At 41.3% G+C, this 20,802-nt stretch overlaps 1 protein-coding gene across 1 annotated transcript in view; it reads right to left on the bottom strand.

Moving 5' to 3' along the window:
- LOC126458165 (neprilysin-2-like) overlaps positions 1–20,802 on the bottom strand; it is a 206,197-nt gene that overhangs the window by 62,290 nt on the left and 123,105 nt on the right. Inside the window, exon 10 of the mRNA XM_050095033.1 lies at positions 9,907–10,003. Coding sequence (XP_049950990.1) covers positions 9,907–10,003 — 97 coding nt within the window. The remainder of the gene's footprint in view (positions 1–9,906; positions 10,004–20,802) is intronic.

Below are 20,802 nucleotides of genomic sequence, written 5' to 3'. Positions count from 1 at the left end.
ATCACCCAACTTAATTCGACTACATTCCATTATCCTCGTTTTGCTTTTGTTGATGTTCATCTTATATCCTCCTTTCAAGACACTGTCCATTGCATTCAACTGCTCTTCCAAGTCCTTTGCTGTCTCTGACAGAATTACGATGTCATCGGCGAACCTCAAAGTTTTTATTTCTTCTCCATGAATTTTAATACCTACTCCGAATTTTTCTTTTGTTTCCTTTACTGCTTGCTCAATATACAGATTGAACAACATCGGGGAGAGGCTACAACCCTGTCTTATTCCCTTCCCAACCACTGCTTCCCTTTCATGTCCCTCGACTCTTATAACTGCCATCTGGTTTCTTTACAAATTGTAAATAGCCTTTCGCTCCCTGTATTTTACCCTTGCCACCTTTAGAATTTGAAAGAGAGTATTCCAGTCAACATTGTCAAAAGCTTTCTACAAATGCTAGAAACGTAGGTTTGCCTTTCCTTAATCTTTCTTCTAAGATAAGTCGTAAGGTCAGTATTGCCTCACGTGTTCCAGTGTTTCTACGGAATCCAAACTGATCTTCCCCGAGGTTGGCTTCTACTAGTTTTTCCATTCGTCTGTAAAGAATTCGTGTTAGTATTTTGCAGCTGTGGCTTATTAAACTGATTGTTCGGTAATTTTCACATCTGTCAACACCTGCTTTCTTTGGGATTGGAATTATTATATTCTTCTTGAAGTCTGAGGGTATTTCGCCTGTTTCATACATCTTGCTCACCAGATGGTAGAGTTTTGTCAGGACTGGCTCTCCCACTGCCGTCAGTAGTTCCAATGGAATATTGTCTACTCCGGGGGCCTTGTTTCGACTCAGGTCTTTCAGTGCTCTGTCAAACTCTTCACGCAGTATCATATATCCCATTTCATCTTCATCTACATCCTCTTCCATTTCCATAATATTGTCCTCAAGTACATCGCCCTTGTATAGACCCTCTATATACCCCTTCCACCTTTCTGCTTTCCCTTCTTTGCTTAGAACTGGGTTTCCATCTGAGCTCTTGATATTCATACAAGTTGTTCTCTTATCTCCAAAGGTCTCTTTAATTTTCCTGTAGGCGGTATCTATCTTACCCCTAGTGAGATAGGCCTCTACATCCTTGCATTTGTCCTCTAGCCATCCCTGCTTAGCCATTTTGCACTTCCTGTCACTATCATTTTTGAGACGTTTGTATTCCTTTTTGCCTGTTTCACTTACTGCATTTTTATATTTTCTCCTTTCATCAATTAAATTCAATATTTCTTCTGTTACCCAAGGATTTCTACTAGCCCTCCTCTTTTTACCTACTTGATCCTCTGCTGCCTTCACTACTTCATCCCTCAAAGCTACCCATTCTTCTTCTACTGTATTTATTTCCCCCATTCCTGTCAATTGCTCCCTTATGCTCTCCCTGAATCTCTGTACAACCTCTGGTTCTTTTAGTTTATCCAGGTCCCATCTCCTTAAATTCCCACATTTTTGCAGTTTCTTCAGTTTTAATCTACAGGTCATAACCAATAGATTGTGATCAGAGTCCACATCTGCCCCTGGAAATGTCTTACAATTTAAAACCTGGTTCCTAAATCTCTGTCTTACCATTATATAATCTATCTGATACCTTTTAGTATCTCCAGGGTTCTTCCATGTATATAACCTTCTTTCATGATTCTTAAACCAAGTGTTAGTTATGATTATGTTGTGCTCTGTGCAAAATTCTACCAGGCGGCTTCCTCTTTCATTTCTGTCCCCCAATCCATATTCACCTACTATGTTTCCTTCTCTCCCTTTTCCTACACTCGAATTCCAGTCACCCATGACTATTAAATTTTCGTCTCCCTTCACAATCTGAATAATTTCTTTTATTTCATCATACATTTCTTCAATTTCTTCATCATCTGCAGAGTTAGTTGGCATATAAACTTGTACTACTGTAGTAGGTGTGGGCTTCGTATCTATCTTGGCCACAATAATGCGTTCACTATGCTGTTTGTAGTAGCTTACCCGCATTCCTATTTTCCTATTCATTATTAAACCTACTCCTGCATTACCCCTATTTGATTTTGTGTTTATAACCCTGTAGTCACCTGACCAGAAGTCTTGTTCCTCCTGCCACCGAACTTCAATAATTCCCACTATATCTAACTTCAACCTATCCATTTCCCTTTTTAAATTTTCTAACCTATCTGTCCGATTAAGGGATCTGACATTCCACGCTCCAATCCGTAGAACGCCAGTTTTCTTTCTCCTGATAACGACATCCTCTTGAGTAGTCCCCGCCCGGAGATCCGAATGGGGGACTATTTTACCTCCGGAATATTTTACCCAAGAGGACGCCATCATCATGTAATCATACAGTAAAGCTGCATGCCCTCGGGAAAAATTACGGCTGTAGTTTCCCCTTGCTTTCAGCCGTTCGCAGTACCAGCACAGCAAGGCCGTTTTGGTTATTTTTACAAGGCCACATCAGTCAATCATCCAGACTGTTGCCCTTGCAACTACTGAAAAGGCTGCTGCCCCTCTTCAGGAACCACACGTTTGTCTGGCCTCTCAACAGATACCCCTCCGTTGTGGTTGCACCTACGGTACGGCTATCTGTATCGCTGAGGCACGCAAGCCTCCCCACCAACGGCAAGGTCCATGGTTCATGGGGGGGGAGCTGGTACTTAGGATGGATGATACAGTTTACAACACAGCGCTATAGGTGTAACCCTGTCAAGATTTAATGATATCATTATGCATAAAAAGGCAGTGACTTATATTTTTAACTTGTTGGTCCAGGTCATCAGTGGTGTACCAGCAAAATTATACTCTCATTGATATTGTTAGGTCAATGTTGCCATGCATCTTCAAATGAGATACTTACAATACTTGAATACTGATGATCAGAAGGTCTCTAATATTGCACTTTGGAATTTTGCGTACTATACTTAGATGCTATTTTGATATTTGCCAATATGTCACATTTGGGTCAATACATTTTTTCCTCTCCTGTGGAGGTTGTCCACTTTCATAACTTGCAAATGTGTTCAACATCATTTTCTAACCCCTTTGGATTATTGTAATGTTGATCTGTTGTTGTTGCACTCTTGAATTGCCAATTAACCAATTTTTACTTGATGTAACATTGCGTTTCCTTGACATTTAGCTGATGGGTATAAATTGGTTATTGTTTGATTTTAGCTAGTTAAATATTTTGAAAAGGCTTTAGGTACTGTGACATTTAGACCCATGCAGACAGTTCCCAACTCACTAAGGTCATTAGACAGAATATGACACTGGATGATGTACTTAAGATCCTACACTCGGCCTTAATGCAACCTTGAGATTGGTTTGACATGGTTGTAGGTGGTATCCTTAATCAGGGATGGTATACCTTTCATTTTGAGGTTTATCTTCGGACTTATAGGTGGCCTCCTATATTTTTCTTTTTCTCCTTTTTATTCGTTCGATTCCACTTGGAATAAAGCTACATAATTGTATAGGACTTATATGTAGGGAGGTAGACATTTTTTGATATACAGAGTTCGAGAATCTTCTTTGTCACTATGACTATATGAGGCAGCTACTGTCATTGCATTAATCCAATCAGTATAGTGCGAAGGGGTCTTACATAGGGGTTCTAATGTAGTACCCACGGGACCAGTTGTTTGATTTTTATAGTACGATTGTATTGGTTTAATTCGTGAATGCAATTGGGTTTTAAGACAAACTTTTTTATGCTTATCGTTAACATTATGGCAGCTATTTATCGTACCACACAACACGACCTACGCTACACATACGTAACTTATGTATCCTGACATGATTATGTCACACTTTATTGTATTTTATTTTATTATTTATTTATATCAGTTAATTATTTAAAAAAATATTCTTCCAGTGGGCATATGATTGAATGCAGTACATTTGATTGTTGTGTTGCATGGCCTATTACAATTGTGTGGTACGGATTTACGAATAATAGCGTATACATATGTTCATCTATTATGCTATATTAGAGTAAAACAGTGAAAACTATTAACATGACAGTGGCAGAAACATATTTGCCCTAATATCACATGTACTTTTAATGATATACAATATGTTCTTTTGAGCCACTTACATAGTTAACATGATACCTGTCAATTGTTAACGTATTTCTATATTTTTATAATAGTACATTTGTTCCACTCGTTGTACAGGGGCCTGAAGATGGCATCAATGTAATGGCGAAACGGGTAGCACATAACAGGTTCATAAAATAAATTTCTACAATACATACGGCTGTTGGTAAATTATTGCATCAATAAATTTAGTGGATTACTCCTACTGCCTTTCTTGAATTTAGGCGTGACCTGTACAACTCTCCAGTCTCTGGGTACGGATCTTTCGTCGAGCGAGTGGTTGTGTATGGTTGTTACGTATGGAGCCATTGCATCAGCAGACTCTGAAACCTACCTAAATGGTATACAATCTGGACCTGAAGCCTTGCTTTTATTAAGTAATTCCAGTTGGTTCACTACTCTGATAATATCTACTTCTAAGTTAATGATGTTGACAGCTGTTCTTGATTCGAATTCTGAATTATTTGCTTCGCCTTCTTTGATGAAGGAATTTCGGAAGACTGTTTAGTAACTCTGCTTTAGCAGTGCAGTCATGGATAGTACTTCCACTGTTATCGCAGAGAGAGGGCATTGTGTCTTACCGCTGTGTTTCCAGAAAACGTTTCGTTGTGAAAACGTTATAAGCATGCATTGAAGTCCGAGCTAAATTTGGTGCTTTTGTAAAATATCACCAACCTTGGAGCTTTCGCGTTCGTTTAAATTTAGCATGGTTATTTCGTTATTTTTGCAAGCGTCTACGGACCTGTTTTATGAAAAGCCTACCCGTCCCCTTTCTCACCAGACAGTCATGGTATGGTATTAACTTGATACATGAATGTGGTGGTCGGGGGGGGGGGGGGGGCGGGGTGCCACCGAGGACATTGCCGAAATGGGGGTCTTAGCCGCAGCAGTTTCGTGCTCGCACTACATGACGGCTTGAAAAAGGAGAACTGAAAAAGCATAAGGATCCTGCGCTGCTTCGGATCACCTTCAAATTCCGTTCGGTGGATTTGAACGGTCCTTAGTGGTTCCACCTTGTACACAAGAGCAAACATAGCTGTCGCACTGCATTCCAGAGGAGTGAAATCATGTTCAGTGTGGTTGCTAGCGCACGATTGCTACATAGAAGGAGACAAGGGTAGAACAGTCAGGGAGACGTCAGCAACACCTACGAACGTGAAGAATGCCTTATTGTTGCTCACTGCACTTCAAACGGTCGTTTTCGACCGCTAAATGTGTGCAAATCAACGTCCCAAGAAAAGCGGTGGTTTCATTGACGCCATTTTTGCCACCCCTTGAGACATTTTCGTGTCGATTCTGAGCGGCGGTGTATCTGAAATGTTTTCCTCGGCTCTTTTCTTTTTTAGTCATCAGTCTTCTGTTTTGTCTGATGCGGCCCGCCACCCTCTCTAATGTGAACCTCTTCATCTCAGCCTAGAAATTGCAACCTACGTACTCAATTATTTGCTGGATGCATGAAAATCTCTGACTTCTTCTACAGTTTTTGCCCTTTACAGTTCCCTCTAGTACCATGGAAGTCATTCACTCATGTCTTAACACATGCCCTATCATCCTGTCCCTACTCCTTATCAGTGTTTTCCAAATGTTCCTTTCCTCCCCGATTCTGCGCAGAACCTCATTCCTTACCTTATCAGTCCACCTAATTTTCAACATTCGCCTATAGCACCACATCTCAAATTCTTCGATTCTCTTCTGTTCCGGTTTCCCGACAGTCCATGTTTCACTACCATACAATGCTGTACTCCAAACGTACATTCTCAGAAATTTCTTCCTGAAATAAAGGCCGATATTTGCTATTAATAGACATCTGTTGGCCAGGAATGCCATTTTTACCATTACTTGTATGCTTTTGATGTCCTCCTTGCTCCGCCCATCACTCGTCATTGTACTGCCTAGGTAGCAGAATTCCTTAACTTCATCTATTTTGTGACCATCATTCCTGATGTTAAGTGGCTTGCTGTACTCATTTCTACTACTACTCATTAGCTTCGTCTTTCTTCGATTTACTCTCAATCCACACTCTGCACTCATTAGGCAGATCATTCCGTTCAGCAGATCATATAATTCTTCATCACTTGCACTCAAGATAGCAAAATGATCAGTGAATGTATCACTGATACCGTTTCAACTTCAATTTTAATTTCACTCCTGAATCTTTCTTTTATTTCCATCATTGTTTCCTCGATGTACAGATTGAACAGTAGGGGCGACAGGCTATATCCTTGTCTTACCCCCTATTTAATACCAGCACTTCGTTCTTGGTTGCCCACTCTTTTTATTGCCTCTTGTCTGTTGTACATAGTGTACATGACCCGATAAATCGACTCCTGTTTCTTCTGTCACATCAGACAAATCTTGCCCGTCATAGAGGCTCTCCGTGTATTCTTTCCACCTATCCGCTCTCTCCTCTGCATTTAATAGTCGAATTCCCGTTTCACTCTTAATGTTATCACCATTGCTTTCAATGTCACGGAAATTGTTTTGACTTTCCTGTAAGCGGAGTTTGTCCTTCCGACAGTCATTTCTTTTTCAATGTCTCCACATTTTTCCTGCAGCCATTCCGTCTTAGCTTCCCTGTACTTCCTGTTTATTTCATTCCTTAGCAACTTGTATTTCTGTATTCCTCAGTTTCCCGGAGCATTTTAGTACTTCCTCCTTTCATCGATCAATTGAAGCATTTCTTCCGTTACCCATGGTTTCTTCGCAGTTACCTTCTTTGTACTTACGTTTACCTTCTCAAATTCTGTGGTGGCCCGTTTTAGAGATGTCCATTCCTCTTCAACTGCCTACTGAGCTGTTCCTTGTTGGTGTATCTATAACCTTAGAGAACTTCAATCGTATCTCGTCATTCCTTAGTACTTCTTTGCGTATTGATTCATCCTGGCTAATGCCGCAAACTTCAGCCTACTCCTCATCATTACTATATTGTGATCTGAGCCTAGATCTGCTCCTGGGTACACCTTACAATTTACTATCTGATTTCGAAATCTCTATCTCACCATGATGTAATCTAACAGAAATCTTGCCTTATCACCCGGTCTTTTTCAAGTATACCTACTCCTCTTGTGATTCTTAAACAGATTATTCGCTGTTAGCAGCTGAAACGTGTTGCAGAACTCAATTATCTTTCCTCCTCTCTCATTCCTTGTCCCAAGCCTCTATTCTCCTGTAAACTTTTTCCCTACTCCTTCCCATAAAACAGCATTCCAGTCTCCCATGACTATTATATTTTCATCCCCATTTACATACTGTATTACCCTTTTAGTATCCTCATATACGTCCTCTATCTCTTCATCTTCAGCTTGCGACGTCGGCATGTATACCTGAACTATCGTTGTCTGTGCTGGTTTGCTGTCGATTATGATAAAAACCACCCTGTCACTGTACTGTTCACAGTAACACACTCTCTCCCTTCCCCTACCTTCGTATTCATAACGAATCCTAATCCCTTTATACCCTCTACTCGTTTGGCCAGAAATCCTCGTCTTCTTTCCAATTCACTTCACTGACCTCTTCTGTATCTAGATTGAGCCCTTGCATTTCCCTTTTCAGATTTTCTAGTTTCCTTACCACATTCAGGCTTCTGACATTCCACGCCACGACTCGTGAAACGTTATCATTTCGTTGATTATTCAGTATTTTTCTCATGGTAACCTCTCCCATAGTAGTCCCCTCCCGGAGATCCGAATGGGGGACTACTCCGGAATCTTTTGCCAATGAAGAGATCATCATGACAGTTCTTCGATTACAGGCCACATGTCCTGTGAATACACGTTACGTGTCTTTAATGCAGTGGTTTCCATTGCCTTCTGCATCCTCATGCCGTTATCGATGCTGATTCTTCCACCTTTAGGGGCAGTTTCCCACCCCTAGGACAAGAGAGTGCCCTGAACCTCTGTCTGCTCCTCCTCCTTCATTGTCAATGCCGTCGGCAGAATGGGGTGACTTCTTATGCCTGAAGTCTTAGGCCACCAATGCTGATTATTAAACAAAACTTAAGTAGCGGCGGGATTCGAACCCGGGTCACATGAGAAAACTGCGTGATTTGAAGGCTGGGCATCACGATCCTGTAACTCCATCGCAGAGTCGTCAAAATAATGGGTGAATGTGCGTAAGAGGGGCTGTGGCGACCTTCCACCGTGTGACACGTCCACGGCGGCGTTGGCCAGCAATGTGGGGAAATTTCGTGACAGTGGGACATCGTCAACCCATTTTACACGTTACATGAGCGTCTGAGCTCTAGCTCTTTTATCGCAGATGTCGACACGTTGTTGTTTGAAGCGTCTTCGATCTCTAGGGTCCGTCGCAGGACGCCACGCTTTTCCATCACCAAGGAGGTAGTCTGTACATACCTTTGAACACAATTTGAGACTCATGCATCACAGTGGAAGAATATTTCCGGGTTTAAAAAAAGTAACTTGTTAATTCTGCTGTGCAGTGTACTTCACAGTGATTGGTTTGTAATGGATAGGCGAAGGAGGGGTGGGGAGATGGCAAAGAAGAGGAAACTAGGAGCATGACTACAGCATTAGTCAAGGCAAGATCAAAGTTCAAAGGGAACTGATCCCTGCCCCTTAATGTTGACATCGCAAAGGCTAAAGGTCATACTTTTCCCAGAATCCTCATTACCTTCCTGCTGCTACAAGAACCGAATAAATGCTGCAAATCGTGAGACACATTAAATATTATGTATACTCGTTTCGAAGAAGGCTGTCAAGACTTTAAATATGACGACAGCTTTCGATTCCGCAGCACATTATCAACTGATGAAACTGTGCAAAAAGTGAATGAACTGATTATATTACAAAAATATTGAATTTCGAACAAAAAGCGCAGCGAATGCAAGTTGCTCAGAAGTAGTTATATGTAGTCAACTACAAGTCTGAACTACTGTAACGTGTCATAACAGGTGACAAAACGTGTTTACAGAGATGACGCATTCTGTGTCACTAAGAACGAAAAAGCTTCGACAAGTGCAGTCAGATGTGAAGGTTATGCCCGATGTGTTCTTGGATTTTTATGTCAAAGTACAACACGAGTTCGTGCCATAGTGTCTAACGATATGTAGTACTGCCGATAACTTTAACGACATAAGCGTGAATGAATCCAAAAAAATCACAGGTATTTGTGTCGAAACTATTCATGGGTTTTGCACGACAGTAAGTCACCTGCTCACAGTTAGTTTGCTTGTTCGTGAAGTTCTGGTAAAAAACAAGGTGTAATGATGCCACAATCTCCATATTTGCCATACATGACCAGTCTTAAAGGGCTGTCGCTACGCAAGACATAGACTAGATTAACAAAGCGCCGCTGAGACAGCTAAATGCTGTCGGAAAGATCGACTTCAAGAAATGGTGCGGGGATAGGACAATGGTTTGGCATAAGTGTATAATATTTATTATTGTTTGAATACACCTAATGTAGACCTATCTCCTTGAAATCTGAAATTGAACTGTATTTCAAAATGGCTCTGAGCACTATGGGACTTAACATCGGAGGTCGTCAGTCCCTTAGAACTTAGAACTACTTAAACCTAACTAACCTAAGGACATCACACACATTCCTACCCGAGGCAGGATTCGAACCTGCGACCGTCGCGGCCTCGCGGTTCCAGACTGTAGCGCCTAGAACCGCTCGGCCACTCTGGCCGGCGAACTGTATTTCTTTAGAGCCTTACTCTCGTGTTTTGGACCTCTAGGACAGTGAGAGGTATAGAGATTAGTTGAAAAGTTCAAAGGGTAGTGCACAACGGCGTGTCAGTTTGCGCTCTGGCATATTGTAAACGGACTCGTTGCTGCTTACCTTCTCGTAGAAGTGGTCCAGCTTCCTGTCGTCCAGTAGCTCGTCTGGGTAGGCGATGTGGGCGACCATCGACTTGGCTTTCTCGAGTGCCTTCTTCCTGCACATCACATCACACCAAATTACATCATACAGTGTCAGTACATGCAAGGTGTTTGTAGGTATGACTGACATAAGGAAGGACAAAATAAATTTTTTTGTAAGAGATTGGGCGTACCTATATCTATCGTCATCCACATACGTATTCAGCAATCCACCGTACGGTGCGTGGAGGAGGGTTCCTTGCAAACGTTTTCCTTCATCCCTTTCCTGTTCCATCCCCAATTGAAATGAGCTAATTTCATTGAAACTCCCCCAGGAAAACTAAATAGACTATTCGTCTTCCCCAGAAACTACTTTAAGGTAACTTTCCTGTGAATTTTTTGGAAAAATACTAACAATTTTTATAAAGTTTCAGCCGTCACGCCATTGAGTTAGTAGACTGTTCTGTCTGGCGCCACAGGCTCAAAGATAGTATCGACTATCCCTTTTGCGGCCCCATTGCCAATATCTTACAGGAAGAGTTGGTATCTGTGGGCTGTGTCCTTAGAAGGTGTACCGGAGTACTTTACCAGGTCAGCGTCAGCTGCAAACAGCAGGCCGACATCCAGTCAGTTGGTTGGCCACATTCAAGTCGGAAGACCTCTCGTGGTCTGGCTGCCCTCTTCTACCTGGCTTTTTTCGGCACCGCTCAGTAACCGCCGCGACGCACCGTGGATGCATGGAGCTGCTTGATGATGAAGGGGAGTAACATTCTCTAATCAACGTGGTGATTTGTGTCATTGTCTACCTACCCTCCTAACTATTTTCTGGTTTGTACCCGAACCTCAGAGTTTTACTCGGTCGGCTCTTTGGTGGTAAATATAGGCTGTAGTATTGTACTAAGACACTAGTTGCCGTTTGAAATTTTGTCCCGCTATTATATTGCCTGGTTTGCACCCGATCATTAATATTGTAATGAATCAGATCCTGGTCGTAAATACAGCCGGAACAGTTGTACTAAGGCACAGGTTGCCGTTAAACAAAACAGCGGTCTTGTGGTTAAATTTAGATGTTAACCGTTTCAATTCTTTGATTGTAATTGCAATAGCCGTAATCCGAACAAACTGTTGTGCTATGCTATACACTTCTGTGTTTATTGGTGTATTTTTAGCTGGATCTTGTGGTTCCGCCGAGTGAGTTCTCTTGTAGTAAGTGTTCACGAGTAAAGTCTTAAGACGTTCCTTCAGAGCGGTCTTAATAACTGACAAGCAGTTAACTTTGAAAATATTAAGAGCCAAGTGTCATCAGGGCTTTAGTCAAAATAAGATTGGCAAAAGGGACGGGGTTGGATCCAGTCGCACCTTAGTTATCGACTAAAATTAAGAGGTTGGTTGCTTTGAAGTAAGCCTTATCATCGTCATATTGTTTCCTAATCTGTTTAACTTTCAAGCACAGGTGCGCGTCTTAACCCTGAACCTCTCCACATGCAGCTTTCAAACTAAAAGTTACGTCATCTGTTTTGAGTAACTGAATCACTCTTGTCACCAGTGGTCCTTATATAGTTTTCGTGTGTTGCAAAAAGGCATTCAATAAGAGAAACCCTGTCCAGCGGGGTAGTAAAACACCAGTGTTTCACCCGATAACGGACGGGCTGCAGGTCCGGTCGTCTTGTAATTATTGTAATATTGTTTCCTGATTCGATTTCTCTTGTAAAGTTTACTCATTGGAATTCTTACATGTTAGTAGGATACAAACCGTAGGACAGTACGACGGTTACTTAGTGGATATTTTGATATACAGTTGATCACTTTAGTTCTTACACTGACTTAACAGCAGTGCTGTTTGCGAGAATAAGTAAATTTAATTTCTTATTTGTCGCCCCACACTTCGAAGCTATGCATTGAACATCTTACTTACACGCTTGAAACTGTAAGTAAAAATTTACGATATGTTTATCTAAAAGACAGACTACTATCATGTTATTTCAGGCAGAAGTTTTTATTCTATAAATATTTTCATATGAAAATCAAAATTAACGTTAGTTTCTATAACTAATCACTGTGTACTTTCCTTCCTGTTGGTAGCACGTTAGTGTGTGTAGCCCAATTTTCTCCAAATAGTCTCCTAAGACATCGCAATAGTTTCAGACAGATTTTTTGTGCACAAAACGTGTGGCTGATAAAATTTAAGCCTCGGGAAATTCACTTGAAAGATACTTATGATCTATAACTCACCTCTGTAGTTCCTGATACATTCCAGTCCCATAGTCTTGTTCGTTTACACGTCATCACCTTCTCTCTTACTTTCCTTGTTTGTCCTTGTCACTCTGGCCTCTAGGACCGAACTGTCAACTTTGGCCACTCTCATGGAATCAATTGCTGCCAGTGACTGTCTCCTATTGAACCCAGAAGACATTCCTAGCAAAACTAGAAAATCACATCTGCTAACTACCCCATCAGTAAACTTAATTCCAGCATCTAACACACCTAATCTCACAGTCTTGAATGCAATAAACATTGTTTTTGGCAGGCGTTGCCATATAAAACTCTTAAAAAAGCGTCGTGACAATAGTTTACTGTTACTTAGATCAATGTTTCTGGGGTTAATTGCTTCTATCACTGCAAATGGCAGGGAGTGATGGTGAACACCAACTTCACCAGTTTCAAGTTCTTTCCCGTATCCACATCTGATGGAGTCCACCTAACATGCTGTTGTTTTATAAATAATTTTCCACAATCTATACTTCCTGGCAAAATAAACCGATTGCCGTAAAACATAAATTTTTCAGTACCAAAATCGTTTTTCAGGTATAATTACTTTCGAGAATGACAAACTAGCGAAAAGTGAAACTACAGAAAAGCTTACAAGCAAAACAACACTCGAAACCACAAGGGAAAATATATAGGCATCACATAGCGTGTTTCCTGGCTGGCTGCCAACACGACAAACAGTTGTATAGCACATCGTTCTTAATTGGGAGTGTAATTTCATATGTCAAAGCACCGGAAACATGGTTGTGGCTGCATACTGAGAGATGTTTAAATCTCCTTCTAAACAAAGTCCCGATATCCAATTATTGCTTAAAAGGTCTAAAAGTTGATATAAGTTGAAAAACAGAAAACTGATTTTTGAAGAGGATTTATCAGCAATTGACCTTAAGCGCTCGGCCTGTTTCACGTAGCTTTTCAACGTTAAAAGAAGTGATACTGTCAGGCAGCAGACGACTGATACAATATTCGAAGGTTACAGGGTTGTTTATCCTATGCATCTGCATTAGCTTCAGTTTTTCCGCATTTAGGGGAAGCTGCCACTAATCGACCAGAATAGGAGTTTTGTCGACGTCACCCTGGATCCTCCCGCCGTGGCTCTACAGCGACACAACCGCTGCACGGTAACGCGGCATCAGCAGTCGCAGACAGCTGTTCGCCCTGCCTGTCAGGTCGTTTCTGTGTACAGAGAAAAAGACCGGACTATCGTACGATAGCTTTGTCTCTGACGAACACTCGCCAATCAAGAAAATATACTAGGTTTTGCTGTTTAAAAGCTCTTTCAGCCACTTAGATATCTGATAACTTATTCGATATGCTCGGACCTTCATTGGCTACCTGCAATGTGGCGGTGTGTCCAAAACTTTCTGGAAATGTTGGAATGCAGAATCTGCCCTCTGCTCTTCAGCCACGGTTTGCAGGATATCATGAGAGAAAAGCTCGATGTGTTTCGTACGATCGATACCTTGTATATACTTCTTTATTTTCGGATGCAAGCGTTTTTCCCCTTCAATAAAATTTGTTATATTCGAGTTTGAATATGCTCAAGAATTATGCAGCAAACCAACGTTAAACTTGTTATGTGATTTTTCAAATGTTGTTACGCGTTCCATTGATCAATATCATGGTAACCGTTATGATGTGGCACATGTAAAGTATATAAGAAATGCACAAATGAATGAATGTTTTTTATTTGCTTTTTTGTTTTTTTGTTTTTGAAGTTTAAAAATTTGTTACCTGCCTCATATCCTTAAATGGCACAAAACGATGCATGTATTATACCTATAGATCTATTTATTTCTATTCAAGAATTCATCTTCACTATAGAAAGAGTTGTCAAGGAGATATGATTTCAGTTTATTTTTAAAACTATAACTGCTGTCTGTCAAACATCTTATTTCTTCTGGTGATTCATCGAAAAGTTTTACAGCAGCATATTTTATCCCTTTATGTGCCAAAGATAGGTTAAGTAGAGAGTAGTGTAAGTCTTTCTTTCTTCTGGTATTATAATCGTGGATGTCACTGTTGCCGGCCGGTGTGGCCGAGCGGTTCTAGGTGCTTCAGTCTGGAACCGCGTGACCGCTACGTTCGCAGGTTCGAATCCTGCCTCGGGCATGGATGTGTGTGATGTCCTTAGGTTAGTTAGGTTTAAGTAGTTCTAAGTTCTATGGGACTGATGACCTCAGAAGTTAAGTCCCATAGTGCTCAGAGCCATTTTTGATGTCATTGTTGTTTATAAACTGGTCCATGTTGTACGGAACAAATTTTATTACCGAGTACACGTACCGTGAGGCTGCTGTAAGAATTCATAAACTTTGGAAGAGATGCCTACAAAACGGGCGACTGTGACACTCACACATTATTCCAACCACTTTCTTTTGAGCAATGAATACTTTCTGCCTTATTGTTGAGCTGCCCCAAAATATTATTCCGTAGGACATCAGAGAGTGAAAGTATCCAAAGTATGTTAGGTTGATAATTTCTGTATCCTCAAAATTAGGAACTATTCTATATGCAAAGGTTGCTGAACCTAGTCGCTGCTGAAGACCCAAAATATCTATTTTCCAGTTAAGATTCCCATCTATATGTAGACCCAAAACTTGGTATGCTCTATCCTAGCTACTCACTAAGTTGATTTGTTATATTTATTGTAGGAACTCAGTAGAAAATTGGACGTACTCTATGTTTTCAAAGTTGAGAGCAAGCCCATTCCCAGAAAACCAATTAGTAACTTCCCCAAAGACGTTATTTCAATCATTTTCTATTGGAGTGTCTTTTCCTGTTTTAATAATGATGCTTGTATCATCAGCAAACAGTGTCAGATTAGCTTCTTGTTTCAGATAAGAAGGGAGGTCATTGACATATATCAAGAACAGAACGGACCCATGTAAAACCCTGTGGAACACCTAATGTAATTTCATCGCAGTTAGATGAAGTGGGAAACTTCCTCAAATCACTTACACTATGTAAATATAGGTTTGACCATTGTTTTGCCCTTCTTAAATACTGGAGACACCTGTCCTTCAGTTTTCCGGTCGATTACGACGTGGTACTGGACTAGATATTTTGCAGATGTGCAACGGCACATGCCTAGGTTAGAGAGCTCGATAACAGAGAGAAAGCTCCTGCTGCAGTGCACTTGAGCATCGCAACAGCACGGCGCCCGCCAGACTCCACCGCCCTCGTGCCGGTGGGTTCTCCGCTGGCAAACGAAAGCAGGTGCAATTAAGCATAGTGGCATATGTGACATTATTGCCAGCAGTAGCAAGACAAACCAGCTTTGGAATGTGCTGGTCATTGGATCAGATCAAGGACCCATCGGCCCACGACCACCATAGTGTCAGCTTCCACTTGCAGCGGCGCTGTACCGTGCTGCTGCGAATAAAGTTCCACTCAGTTTGTGGTGAGTCGCTTCTAACATGCACACCTCCTTGAACTCAGTGAAATGCAGTTCCCATCCGGAAGAAGCTATAGAAAAATCAACTTCACACTTAGCAACCACAAGTCGCACTAGAAATTGTTTTGTCAGTGGAAGATTAAGAATAGTTAAATGAAAGTCTGATGTGCATAAAATTTCTCCATATTACGGTAAGCTTGAATACACCACTTACTAACAAGCCTTATTCTGAGCTGTACGAAGTCTGAAAAGTCCACATGCACATATAATTCATTCTCGCAGCCAGTTTATGGAAATTGTTAGTTATATTTCACAGAAAGTCTTAAGTGAGTTTCATGACCAACACTGCTAGACTGCCAAAAACCGGTGATGTTCTGTTGCAATATATCACAAATTAAAATTTAAAAGAACAGTATTTAAATCTTAGCTATAATAGCAGTAACAAAGACGCAATTTGCTCCGACGACGATTCTCATACTCGGCAATAGGCGCACGTCTAGAACAGACCGACAAGATAGAAGAGGAGGTGGCTGAACCGCTATTGCCATAAAAACAAACATCACACACCATATTGAAACACTTCCACCACTTCAGTCACTACAAGCAACCGCCGTCACCGTTCACAACGCCATAGAAAATAAAGCAATAATCGCAGCTTACATCAGTCCGAATAAACAACTAATTAAAGAACACCTCACTACATTTTTCACCGTTTCCCTAAGATTCTAAAGTTAGGAGACTTTAACGCGAAACATGAATCCTGGAACTTTATCAAGACGAACAGAAAAGGACAGTTATATGACGCACAAGCCGAACTAGAATGTACAGTCCACGTTCCACACCAGCCTACAAGAATTCCGAATGTTCAAAATCAAACTTCAGATGTCCTTGACATTGTACTAACCAAGAATATAAATCTCAATTCACAGCTACGAACCATCAATGACCTGTCATCCGATCATCAACTTGTCCTTGGCCTCATCCAACGAGCAGCTCTACAAATATCACTTCCACAACAAATACAAATCAACTGGGACCAAACAGCAGATATTTAACAGACAACATCGCTCCGACAATGAACTGAGACAACAAAAACAGTATCAACATTGCAATAGAAGTTCTCACCAGGAAAATTAAAACAGTGGCAAAAAGAGCATCCACAATACAAATCCGGAACTATACCACGACACCATCCCACCACTACTAGAAGAACTTAAAATACAACGGAACAGATACAGAAGACGCTGGCAACAATTTCATAATCCTCGTGACAAACAAGAAATGAAAAGACTTTCAAGAGAACTACACCGACGAGTAATAGAATGGCGGCAACAATTATGGGAAGACAAAATGGCAGATTTCCAAATACAAACACACACAGCTATCAACGGACCCGGCGGATTAATATTTGACGCGCTAGCAAAAGCTCAATTATTTGCCGACGGGTACAATATACAAATGTCCCTACCACATAATGAACAAGAAAACCCACACAATAGAGACAACGAAGCCGACAGAATCCAACACGTCTTACAACAGTTTCGAAATACACCGTCAACAGAAAGACCTCTACTCACTACACCAGCAGAAATAAAGAATCTAATATCGAAAACAAAAAATACAGCACCAGGCACCGATCAAATATCTAATACTCATTTAAAACATCTACCACGTAAAGCAATAGTTCTACTAACAGGAATAATTAACAGCTGTCTACTACTGGAATACTTTCAAGACAATTGGAAAACCGCGAAAATAGTACCGATCCCAAAAACGGGCAAAAACCCTGCGGAAGCAATAAATCACAGACCGATAAGTTTACTTCCAACACTTGGCAAAGTACCTGAAAGAATCATCTTAAAACGCCTACAACTATACCTCATTGAACACAATATAATGCGCCCACAACAATTCGGTTTTCCTTCAACATTATCATCAGAGCTACAGCTAATCCGCATCACAGAATACATCCAGCACAATTTCAACCTCAGCATATACACAACAGACGTCTTCTTCGACATTTCCAAAACATACTACAAAGTATGGAAGGAAAATACAATAGCTAGACTTCACCAAACAACACCGATTCCAGATTGTTACATAAAAATGATTGACGGTTTTTTACAAAATAGACGATTCTTCGTTACAATACAAGGGAAGAGATCAACTACCAAAATACCCGTAGCCGGAATCCCGCAAGGATCGGTCCTATCACCTATACTATTCAATCTCTACATCAACGATCTACCTACTTTACCACACGTAACCCTAAGCCTCTGTGCAGAAGACGCAGCCTTCTTGACATCCGGACGAAATATCGACCTAATCACAACAAGAGCACAACGACAAATCGATATCATGAAAGAATGGGCACATCAGAACAAGATTAGTTTTAACGCCACTACAACAGCAGCAGTATTTTTTACGAAGAAGATATTACCGAGACTGAGAACGCAATTACAGGTCGCAGATCAACCCAAATCGTGGAGGTCGTAAACAAAATATTTGGGAATACATTTGGACAAATCTCTAACGTTCAAAGATAACACCACAGAAAGAAAAAGAGCCGCACAGAAAATGATGAATACGCTAATTCCGTTTTTCAAAAGCAAAGAGTTAAACACTAAAACAAAACTCCAATTATACAAATCCACGATCCAGCCAGCAATACTATATGGAGCGGCAGCATGGGGCACTACATGCAGAACTAACATTTAACAGCTGCAGATACTTCAAAATACATGCCTGAGGTGGTCCCTCGCGGTACCTCGCTGGACGAGGGTAGCAGAAATGCACGAACAGTTACAAGAGAAGACAATTGCAGAAAAATTTCAAGATTACGCACAAAAAAATTCCAAAAATTTGACACATGCCGAAAATATACCCCCCAAACTCAGAACCGTCGCAACAATAGTACCCCAACCATGGCACACGTACAAAGTACCCAAATCAATAGTTCCAGGATAATTACGAACAAAATAACTGAAATAGACAATTAACTTCACTACCAAGACCATCAACCAGAACAAGAAACTTCAAGAAATTAAGCGCCAAAATTTCCCTAGAAAATAAAATATGAAAAAATTACAGAAGAACAAAGGACCCCAAAGTGAGAGCCCAGTCCCTTCTGAATGTTTTTTTAAACAAAGCCGTGAAAAACTTGCCCTTTCCTAAATATAAAAAAACAAGTAGAGATCGCCGAAGGCGGGTACATTTCGGACAAAAAAAAAACATAATCAGTCTTACGTAACAAAATGTTCACTTTCGCTAGTAACCAACATGCAACGCACAGTTTCGTGATTAAAAATGTCAGCAGAAATGTATTAAATCGAACTCTTCTTTCACACCTTGTGGCACTTCTCAAACGTTTTGGAACCGAAATATTACAATAGTAATAATTTTTATTGGACCACCGAGCAATAGGACTGATCGCGACATCCAAGCCCTAACTCTCCTTATCTCTCTACACAAAATACGAGAGAGTATGCTAATTTCTGATTGCCAGCAAAACATCACAGCCAATCGGAAAGCAGCATCAAACCCGGTGAATCCTGCGCAAATACAATATGTAATCAAAAGTATCCGCACATCTCGCTGAAAAAGACTTACAAGTTCGTGGCGCCCTCCATCGGTAACGAAGGAATTCAGTATGGTGTTCGCCCACCGTTAGCCTTGATAACAGCTTCCACTCTCGCAGGCACACGTTCAATCAGATGCTGGAAGGTTTCTTGGGGAATGGCAGCTCATTCTTCACGGAGCGCTGCACTGAGGAGTGGTATCGATGTCGGTCGGTGAGGCCTGGCACGAACTCGGCGTTCGAAAACGTTCCAAAGGTGTTCTACAGGATTCAGGTCAGGACTCTCTGCAGGCCAGTACATTACAGGGATGGTAATGTCATGTAACCACTCGGCCACAAGCCGTGCACTATGAACAGGTGCTCGATCGTGCTGAAAGGTGCACTCGCCATCCCCGAATTACTCTTCAACGGTGAAAAGCAAGAAGATGCTTAAAAAATCAATGTAGGCTTGTTCTGTGATAGTGCCACGCAAAACAGCAAGTCCCCTCCATGAAAAACACGACCACACCACAACAGCACCGCCTCCGAATTTTACTGTTGCCACTACACGCGTTGGCACATGACGTTCACCTGGCATTCGCCATACCCACATCCTACCATCGGATCGCCACATTGTGTACCATGATTCGTCACTCAACACAGTGTTTTTCCACTGTTCAATCGTCCAACCTTTACGCCCCTTACACCAAGCGAGGCGTCATTTGGCATTTACCGGCTTGATGTGTGGCTTATGAGCAGCCGCTCGACCATGAAATACAGGTTTTCTTACCTCCTGCCTAACTGTCATACCACTTTCAGTGGATCCTGATGCAGTTTGGAATTCCTGTGTCTGGATAGATGTCTGCCTATTACACATTACGCCCCTCTTGAACTGTCGGTGGTCTCTGTCAGTCAACAGACGAAGTGGGCGTGTAAGCTTTTGTGCTGTTCGTGTCCCTTCACGTTTTCACTTCACTACCACATCGGAAACAGTGGACCTAGGGATGTTTAGGAGTGTGGAAATCACGCATACAGACAATCGAGACAAGTGACACCCAATCACCTGACCACGTTCGAAGTCCGTGACTTCCGCGGATCGCCCCATTCTGATCTCTCACGATGTCTAATGACTACTGAGGTCGCTGATATGGATTATATGGCAGTAGGTGGCAGCAAAATGCACCTAATATGAAAAGCGTGTGGTTTTGGGGGTCTCTGGATACTTTTGGTCTCATAGTGTGTACAGAACCATTCAAAATTTGTCACTGAATCAGAAAGTCAGTAAATTAAATCAAATAAATTTTGAAACCCACAAATATGAAATTAACTCCCTCTTAACAAAACTATTTTACCGAAATTTTAATCTCATTTCCTCAGTACCATAAACTGACGAAATACAAGGTGTACAACTTTGCTTCCACCATTTTTCCCCAACATTTGAGGCTTTAATGAAACAAATTGGTTTCACATGTATCATTCAAAGTATTTTCCATCGCTGGTCACTACTTTCTCCAATCTTTCGGGCAGTGTACGAATCCCGCGTCGAAAACATTGTTCATCTTTGGAAGCGATCCACGAATCGATCGAAGTTGTGACTTCTTCATGAGATCGGAAGTGTTGGTCTGCCAGGCCACGCGCCATTGATCTAAACAGGTGAT

Source organism: Schistocerca serialis, chromosome 2 (genome assembly GCF_023864345.2).
Source record: "Schistocerca serialis cubense isolate TAMUIC-IGC-003099 chromosome 2, iqSchSeri2.2, whole genome shotgun sequence".
NCBI classification, from domain to species: Eukaryota; Metazoa; Arthropoda; class Insecta; order Orthoptera; family Acrididae; genus Schistocerca; species Schistocerca serialis.
The sequence above is the reverse complement of the archived record's forward strand: the minus strand, read 5'-3'. Positions and strand labels throughout refer to the sequence as shown.